At 33.1% G+C, this 10,563-nt stretch overlaps 1 protein-coding gene across 1 annotated transcript in view; it reads right to left on the reverse strand.

Annotated features, from left to right (window-relative positions):
- LOC149773606 (uncharacterized) overlaps nt 1-10,296 on the reverse strand; it is a 47,332-nt gene extending 37,036 nt beyond the window's left edge. The window contains exons 1-3 of the mRNA XM_089946354.1: nt 9,929-10,296; nt 3,184-3,343; nt 1,780-1,950 (exon numbers count right to left, since the gene is read on the reverse strand). Coding sequence (XP_089802480.1) covers nt 1,780-1,950; nt 3,184-3,343; nt 9,929-10,290 — 693 coding nt within the window. The 5' untranslated portion in view covers nt 10,291-10,296. The remainder of the gene's footprint in view (nt 1-1,779; nt 1,951-3,183; nt 3,344-9,928) is intronic.
- Between the last annotated feature and the right edge of the window lie 267 nt (nt 10,297-10,563).

Raw genomic sequence — 10,563 nt, forward strand, 5'->3', positions numbered from 1 at the left:
AAATTGTACATGCGTTCAGCTTTACGTTTTTTTTTTAATTAAAGTGTCTTGTGACCATTGCAGGCCTACTGCACTTAGTTCTCAGGTTTTACATGAGTATGGCGTTTGTTTATAAACTCTTTATTAATTTCCTACTTTTTATAAAAAAATATTTTACCATTATGGAAAAGCAAGTTCACAAACGCAAATCGTTCTCTGCACTTTGCACTATGATTAGTATAGTAGTTTTCACATGTTTCTTTCGATAGTTACAAAATCTGAAGTAAAAGTTACATGTATGCTGAAAGCATGTGTTGATTTGTAATTATTCTTGTTGTAGTCGTTCAAACGAATAGGCATACAAGCATTAATTATTGGAAATTTGCAATGGATAAATGTACATGGAAACGCATGAGAAAATTTTGGCAGTATGAAATTTGTAAAGACACCATTCACAGACCCTGGAACGTAATGAACCGTACATGTGCTTCGCCTTTCTTAACCTAATTTTGCTGTTAATTTTTTCCATTGAATTCAGACACATAATGATGTGTGACAAAATTATTGAATAGTTTAAATATGTATGCAATTTTTGCAATGGAATTACATATTTTATGGATTAATTTCAAGCCCCAATGGTACAATATTATATCAGACAGCAAGTAAACGGTGTTGATACTCTGTTCATGCTATATATTAGACGTTGAATTCAGATACAATGATCAAGGAAAAAAATACTGAATATTGTAAATCTGTGTGCAATTTTTCAATGGAATTACATGCATTATAACTGAACTGAATGCCACGACAGCATGATAGTAAACGGAGTTTATACCCTATTCATCATATACCGTAGACATGAATGCACGTATATGTACCAATGAGTTGTTCTCTCAAAAAAGTAAAATACTGTAAAACCCCGCATTAACGCGATCCCGATATTAATGCGATCCAATTGTGTGGACCCCAATTATCGCATTATAGCAGGGTTCCACTGTATACCACAATGATCTTAATACAAAACCTAATCAGATTTGTGATTTTTGGGTTTAATGACATTTTTCAGAACATGATATGCTTTACATGGCAAGCAGTATATTTTGGCAGAGAAATATCCTAAGAAAACCCCAAGAAAAAACACTAGCCCATTGGGAGCTACTGGCAAGCTTACACACATACGCTGGTCGAGCACAGACTTTAACCCACACAGACAGTGATGAGATGTGAGTGATCGGTAAAGGTGAACACCTTAGACCACACAGCCACCTGGGACCCCAACTTAAGCAGACATATAAATGGATGACAAGTGGAACACTGTATATTCCTACTGTATTTATGTTACTATCATTCTGTGGAAATGTGGTCCTGAAATTAAACTTCTGAAAATTGTAGAGAGATCTTTGAGAAATAACATACTTTTATTATTCTGACTAAAATAAGACTAGGTTCTGCCAAACAAAAGGATACACTGTGCATGTTTTGGTAGCCAGTGATCTGCCATCCTAATTTCTGCAAGACAGTAGAATTCAAGTCTGTAAAATTTACACAAGTGTCTTCATTTTTAACCAATCATATTTCCAAATTTGTAATTCAACCCGGACTTAAACACTTCGGGGTAAAATGATAGCAATTTTTAACAACATTTTTAATTTAAGAAGAATGACAGACAAGAAAAGGGCTGCATTAGCAATAGATAATTGGCTTAATTTTGTGTACAGCATGACTTGAATAAAAAGTATATGTTATTTATAGAGACCCATCAGAAGAAAAAAAGTAATCCTTTCATGCAGATTTGCTTACAACAGCATTAAAACTAAGTCTAGAAACAGGCAAGTCTTCAGGTCCTCCATGGGCAACAAAGTGTTTACATATTGCAGCTGCACGGTAGAATCGAGGATGTGTTCCCCGCAACCCAGCTGCAAACTTAGCCGCATAAACTCCACTCAGGTATGGATCCTCACCGTATGTCTCCTGTAAAATAGTAAACCCAACTACTAAAGACAAGTTTTCATTGCAACCACCTAAATTAAGGAGTTATTGCCTGGAAAATCATCCCAGCTGATATACTGTAGTCATGAAGCAGACATTTTGTACAGCTAAATATTACTGATAGTCAACTAAAGCTACTTTCAAGTGACACAATTTTATGCATGCAATCTTCATAAAAGTCTCAAAAGAGTAACAACAATTTTTGTGTGGGATTCAACTTTGACGAACTCTCAAGTCAATGAAATAACCAAAATTAAATCTACAATACAGTGCTTAGATTCTACAACATATTAAAGATAGGAGCTCTAATTCAAAAGTAAATACCGTAGTTATTCTAATAGAAGCCCCCTTCTAATAAACGTTCTCCCTTTTTTCCACAAAAAGAAATTCCTACATTATTGAGGCTTATAGAGCCAATATATCGATTATTGTATGTCCAAATAATTAAAACAGTACATGAGTAACCCAATGATTGCTACAAAAATCAAAACAACTTAATGTTCTCAGCCAGTCAGTGATGTACAGCATTTAATGCCCCCCACCCCCATTTTGGAAATTGCACTGCCCCCAGGACATCTATTACAATAACTACTATATAATGTCCTGGTACATATAAAAATAATTTCAGTTTACATATATTTTACAGAATTTTTTCAATGTGAAATATTTTTTCTAGCAATTGATGATCTCTTTCTGGGGTTTTCATTAGTATAGAAGACAGTGTACCATCGAGAATCAAAATACCAAAAGAATGTAGATGATATGTTATTCATTTCTAAAATTAAAATCTCTTAAATTGATCCAGACAAAAATATCTCTAAGCATTTATAAATAATAGCAAACATTTCAACAAATAAAGCAGGTCAGAATATTTTTTAAATTTGTTACAGCTGGTGAATCTGATGGCATCTAACCCTGTATTCCTTCATTTTCATATTGACCAGTAAAACTTCCAATATCAATACCTTTTTACATTGTTGCATGATGACTAGATCAAAGTTTTATTCAAAAAATACTAAATGCAACATGTTAGTAACTTAGACAGATAATTTATCTACTCAATGTATGTCAGTCGAACAAATTTAATTTTTAGAATATGTTTTATAATCAACTACGTCTAAGTAAATAATTCCATAATATTTTCACGTAATGATCTGCAACTTTTTGTTCTTTAAAAAACAAACATGGATGGCATAAGTCATTTTATTACATCACCTGATTTCGTCCCCACAATGGATGTCTCATAATGTTAATGACTGGACTAAAACAGACTAGGCCTGAGTGTTCTACATAGCTCTTCTTGCTCACAAAGTCATTGTGCTTGGCTCTGACCTCTACAGATATTGCTTCAGCAACTTCATATATCAAACTGGGACTGGAAATACAATGACAATGTATAAGTACAATGAGACAGTTTGATGTATGCATTTAACAGACTATTCTTACATTTCATATTATTCTTACATTTCATATTATTCTTACATTTCATAACATTCTAACATTTCATATTATTGTTACATTTCATATCATTATTACATTCATACTATTCTTATATTCCATACTTTTTTTACATTCCATACTATTCTTATCATCCATCATATTCTTATATTCCACATCATTATATTCCATACTATTCTTATTCCATACTATTCTTACATTTCGTACTAGTCCTGCATTCCATACTATTTTTTCATTCCATCATATTCTCACTTCCATACTATTCTTATATTCTGTTCTATTCTTACATTCCATACTATTCTTATATTCTGTTCTATTCTTACATTCCATACTATTCTTATATTCTGTTCTATTCTTATATTCCATACTATTCTCATCATCCGTCATATTCTTATATTTCATATCATTATATTCCATACTATTCTTATATTCCATACTATTCTTACATTTCATACTATTCTTATATTCTGTTCTATTCTTACATTCCATACTATTCTTATATTCTGTTCTATTCTTTTATTCCATACTATTCTCATCATCCGTCATATTCTTATATTTCATATCATTATATTCCATACTGTTCTTATATTCCATACTATTCTTACATTTCATACTATTTTTATATTCTGTTCTATTCTTACATTCCATACTATTCTTATATTCTGTTCTATTCTTTTATTCCATACTATTCTCATCATCCGTCATATTCTTATATTTCATATCATTATATTCCATACTGTTCTTATATTCCATACTATTCTTACATTTCATACTATTTTTATATTCTGTTCTATTCTTACATTCCATACTATTCTTATATTCTGTTCTATTCTTATATTCCATACTATTCTCATCATCCATCATATTCTTATATTTCATGTCATTATATTCCATACTATTCTTATTCCATACAATTCTTACATTCCATACTATTCTTGTATTCCATCCTATTCTTAAATATTCTTAATGATGCTTAAGTGGTTGTTTGTACCTGACCTCTTTGCCAATAATTACCTCTATAACAATTTGGTGTATAAACAGCACCAAGGATAGGGCTATTTACCATTTTACATGTTACAGGAATATACTGGGTGGTGATTTTTTTTCTTCTTCAAGATTACTGAAAATTGTGTTCTTCAAAACACAACTGTAATCTTGTGAAAAAGAAAATACCACTCAATATGAGCATCTGAACATTGGTAAGTCAAAGAGATGCTAGATACATGTTGAAGAACAAAAGTTACTACACATCAGTGCCTTGAATGAGAATTTTAAATTCATCTGTATTAAAGATTATTGGCATGTTTGTGAACAGCAGCAATGTTTCATTTAAGATTTTACTCCATATATAAAATGCAAAGCATGATTATATGAACATAAGTCATTCTGGAGTGTGGAACTCAAGGTGGCTGAGTGGTGTAAAGCATTCGCCTTTATCAATCACTGCCATCTAACCTATGTCCATGTGAGTTTGCTGATGATCAGGCCAGGCCAATGTGGGTATGTGAGAAAGCTTGCCAGTAGAATGGCAGTTTTTCTTGGGGATTTCCTGGATTGTATGAAACTTGTATACATTTGTTTTATTTCATGTCAGCGTGATTGTGGTTATATGATTGTTTGCACATATGTGTATATGTATGGTGATGATATCTGACAATACTAAGTCTACCAGTTCTTTTTGTTTTTGGTTTGTAAGTGTATTAAATGCATTAAAGATTTTATTCAGATTTGAATTTTCAATAATTTTCTATAGGCTTATATGAAAAGATAGTTTATTGTCAATTGTACAACATTTTGTTTTGGTTACATGCGCTGAACCCCACTTTTGGACCATAAAACACACTTATTGAGCCTCAACCCCACCCCAAACACTTTCTAAAGATATGGCAGCATGCAATGTCTTTAATCCTTTTGGAATTACTTCTGCCCACACAAAGTGTTAAAACTCTATGGTCTTATATTGAGTAACAGAAAGAAGCAAAACCAACAAGTTTAGCAAAATAATAAATAATTTCAACCAAAAATTTCATTCTCTAAGTTAAAAAGTGAAAATCTAAGAGGAACTTACTATATTGTAAACCAACTCCCACATAATCCTAAATGTTTTATCACCAGTACAAAAGTATGGAATATTTTGAATGAATTACAAGTCTTGAATATTCTGATGTACCAACCGACTTGAATGAGTTGATGTACCATAAGTCTTGATGTACCACAATTTCATCATCCAGAATGTCTTTGGATGAGTCCTCAATACTTTCAAAGTAATGTGTGTGTGATTTGGATTTTTAACATAACTTTAACAATTTTTCAGTCATATTGCTATAATGTCTGCAGTGTTACAGTTTATAGTGATGTCTAGCACTGGGGCATCATGCCGCAGACATGTGGCATGATGTCCCACCCAGTCATTATCCTGACACCAGGCCAACCAGTCCTAACACTAACCTCTTAATGTTGAACACCAAGTGAGGCAGTTGTTACTATCATTTTTGTAAGTCTTTGGTATGACTCAACTGGGGATCAAACCCATGACCTCCCGCATCTGAGGCGGATGTTCTAACCGCTAGGCCACTGGAGCAGTTTCAAAGTAATGTTTAAGTCTGAAAAGTCAATTACCACTTTGTAATTATAGTGAATAATTTAAATTAATGATTCCTGTCAAATTATACCCCAACACAACTAAAAGTGATTCCAATGACCAAACTTAAAGTAGGAATGAATAATTTTGTCTACTTCATCTTATATAAACAACTAAACCGAAATAAAATGACCAGGATGTGGGTCACAAGTTCAATTCCAGAACATATGAAGTTTGTAAATAAGGTTAGACCCTGAACTCAGATATCAGTAAACAACTTATTTGTAACTTTAAACATGACAAAAAACTGAGTAGTCAGGTCAGCCAAACTTCCACCCTCAATTTCTGGACAAAGGTCAAGCACACAAATTAAATACACACAACAATAGTTGATTCCACCTCGACGAACATCAAACAATGAAGCTAGCCAACTATGCTGACAGGATCAGTGGGTGAAATCAGCAATTCCATTGTCTTGCCCTGCTTACGCCAGTTCAGTCATGTGATTATAGGCAGTATTACTGTAAATATACTAATGGAACCAAAATGTGAAGAAGAAAAATATGGCAAAAATGAAATTTTCACTTATAATTTTCCACATGCTGATTTCAGTGAGTGACAGGAGGGATAGTAGATACCCTTAAACTCAAAAGAAAAAATCTCCCATGAGAGTGATTCACATGTATGGAAGCACATTGTTTTGCACCCAATTTTATGACACACTCCACTTTTTAGCTGATGATTATAACACAATACAGTACCACATAGCATGAGTACATTCTGTGGATAGCCAGGTTTCAGTGTATATATTCAGCAAAAGGAATGCTTGATTTACTGTTCTGGAAAGCAAATTTTGGAAATAAAGTGGGATTTTGCAATGTATGACCTAGTCCTACATCAGAACTCAACGCTGATATTTATATACTGGGCATCTGGATCTTACTGCCCAAATAACAGCACTGTATAGCGTGTTCTGATGTCGTTTAACATCGGAACGACAAGTAAAATTTCCAAGAATATCTCATATACTTGGCAGCCCATATGGGCACTTTTCTACAAATTAAAGTAATAATGTTTTAGTCAGGTTTTACAAGCAAATGGACATGTTTTGAAATTCCGTTGGACACTTCGGTTGGCTGGAATGCGATGGAAGCCAGGAATACCAAAATTGATTAAAAGGATGATATGAATCTTGAACGAAACAAAGCTTTATAAACACTTTCTTCAATATTAATATATTTTTATTCTTTTTGTTAAAGAAGTATAATTCAACTTAAACCGATTTTGGCATTACCGACTTCCACTGTATTCAACTGAAATGTTGGCCAACAGAACTTCAAAACATGTCCATTTACTTGTGTTGGCCAACGAAACTTGAAAACAGGTCCACTTCTTTTGTGAGAATCAGAATTTGATAGAGAAAAGACATCAGAGTTAAAGTCTGACTAAAGCATTATGGCTTTACTTTGTAGAAAAGTGTGTTATTGGATGCATGGTTCCCACGCTTTTCTAAAGATAAACTTCCAGGTCATTTCCAGGTTTTTTCCAGGTTGAAATTACTTTTTTTCAAGGTTCACAAATGACCATTATTCAATGGAACTAAAGAACGTTTTAGATTACAAAACATGCATTTTCGAAGTATAAAGATGTTTTGCTTTCAAGAGTCTCCAAAAACATCGATGTCAGAAAAGATGATCATGTACAAATCCACAAAATGTGTCACACAAAACAAGTTTGATTATATTCCTATAAATTAGCATGTAAAGTCATTTCAATGTACAGAATAAAAATTCTAACTTTATTTTGCTGCATTATGTTGCTAAGTGAGAGAAACATAATGAACATAAATTATGTTTTGTTTCCTTTCAAACCTTTAATTTTAAAGAATTCTATAACAATATATATATGCATTTTATTGAAAGTAACATTTCCTATTACAGTATAAAAATAAATGCAAATAATTAGAATCTTGACTTATAACGAAAAAAGAATTTAACCCCGAATTTATCACTGCCAATAAAATCCCAAACAAGATTTTTCAAACAACCTAATCTTCTTTAGACGATCTGGTTAAAAATCCATCATTTAAAAAACATTTTCAAACGGGTTGATTTAAATTTTGACAAAAGACCTTTAAAATTATATACTGTTGTACAAGTAAGGAATGAATTTTCTATAAAATCAATTTGTCTTCTTGTAATTCATTAAACTATTAAACTTTTTCCCAAACATGTATTGATACACATATACATTCAAAAGACAGTGACGTACCAATGCATCACTCTTGGATGACCATTGCATGAATCCAATCTGGTGAATTCACCTTTATTTTCACCACTAGTTTCTCAGAAATGGCAAGTATTTTAATCGTTATGTCGTTATTCCGCAGTCAAACAAGATGAAACTATGGCCAAAATAAAACATGACCCGTACTCGCCATTTGCATTACTAGTCAAATGACTTCACAAATCTCAAATGAGGACATCAGAAGTCCAATATTCACGTGATATCAACAAAAAACTCCTTTATAATGCTGTTGTACAGAAATTCAATTATATTAAATGAAAGTCAGATACTTTTTGTAAAAACCAGCTATCTGGCCAGTCTGAATTATCAAGCAGAGATCACATGTCAACATAGTGGTCACATGATACAACAATACTCCAAAAGTTGTTCTCGGAATATATAAATATGGAGAATTTTGTGTTCTTTCATTTTTGCATTTTTATTACAACCAGTATACGACTTTCATTTAATGTTTTATTCTTCTCTACAATATTTGAAAAGGTGGGTTATTAGATATGTGTACAGTACTCATGTGACTAGCAATGCAAATCGTGATCGCCAGGTCACATTTCATCAATGATGTAGTTTTATCTTGTCTTTCAGCAGATTAAAGACATAACAATTTTACTACTCAAAATTTCTGAGAAAATAAGTAATTTTCATATTGATTTCATGCATATCTCATTCGATCTAGCAACGTTAAAAGTTTGCTAGGCCATCTGGTAAGCGGCTATGCTTTACCACCACCATCTTGGCCTCTTGTGATGCTACACTGGTTTTCATACCTTCCATGTAAAGAAAGTTATGGATATTGATCTGACTTTGAAAATAAAAGTCTACCAGACGAATCTAATCCAACTGGTGTTTTGATTGACCCAGCATATATGTTTATTACAAGCAACCAAACAATCCATACTGCACCCTCTGAATATTCTGGTTAGAACTCGATAAATTTAACTTACGATCAGTTTAATTACAACTAAATTATGTGATTGTTTCGGGTGACAAGTGGTGGCAGAAAATTCCCAGGTTTTTCCAGACTTTCTTCAATATTTGCAAAATTCCAGGACTTTCATGGTTCTGAATTTTTTTTTCTCATTTCTCCCGACTTTTTCCCCGATTTCCCGTTAGCGTGGGAACCCTGTGGATGCCAGCTCTGAGATATTCCTGAAAATTTTACTTTTTTTTTACGACGTTAAATGACACCCAAACATGCTACACAGTGCCGTTATTTAGGCAGTAAGACCTAGACACCCAAAACATAAATATCAGCGTCGAGGTCTTACATGTAGGACTATGTATGACCATTAATTTTACCTCTGAAAATGGGTATTAAGTGAAACACAATAAGCTTTCAAACATATATGTCCAATCTAAGATTTGTGAACGAAAATCCATCAAATTAATTTTCAAATTAACTTTAAAATTAAACTTTCAAAAGCTGTTGTCATGGATATGACAAGGGGAAGTAATTTCACTTAATTGTCGCAATTATCTGTGTTAACTGATATAATATTTGTAGGCATGGTTGTCATGATTGCTCCCTATGTCTCACATTTTTGGTCAGTTTCGATGAACTCTTTGATTGTGAGGACGCCGTCAAATTTTCTTCACTTCATAGTATCAGACACTAACCTAAAGGCTGCTGCCATTCCTATTGATTGTGGAAAAGAAGTTGTATAGCCTGGCGCAGAATCACCATGTATACATTCAGTGCTCCACTGGAATGGCCCTATACCAAGTCGCTCTATTGCAGGAGAAGGGCCACCTTCTTTTGAACCCCCTCCCTTGGCCATCTGTTGGGCCAGTTCACTAAGTTCAAGTCTAGATACAAGATCTTCGACTCGTTGTTCAAATGACAGTGACGTATTTTGAAACGGATATATTTCTCTGACATCATTTTGAATGGCCGAACTTAAAAAGGGGTAGACGATCAATAAAAACAAACAAAACGTTAATGTAACTTTCGGATCTGTCAATTTGCCCGCTTCCGCCATCACTCTATCATATGATTTCTCACGTGACTAAGTTTTTACTACTAATTTCCCAGAGGTCTAATACCGGGAATTATTTTCAGCGCTGACACAGATTTTCGGTAAATATTACAGAAATATGGTACAGAAATAATAAACCAATAATGACAAAGAAGCAAATAGCCAAGCAGATGAAACAATACGTTTCTGAACAAAAAAAATTATACATTTTAGACAAACTTTGAAACTTATTGTCTAAAGCACACACAACTGATTTTGCTGTATGATTTATGGTAC

Source organism: Sinohyriopsis cumingii, unplaced genomic scaffold, assembly GCF_028554795.1.
Source record: "Sinohyriopsis cumingii isolate HCF-2022 unplaced genomic scaffold, ASM2855479v2 utg000624l, whole genome shotgun sequence".
NCBI lineage: Eukaryota > Metazoa > Mollusca > Bivalvia > Unionida > Unionidae > Sinohyriopsis > Sinohyriopsis cumingii.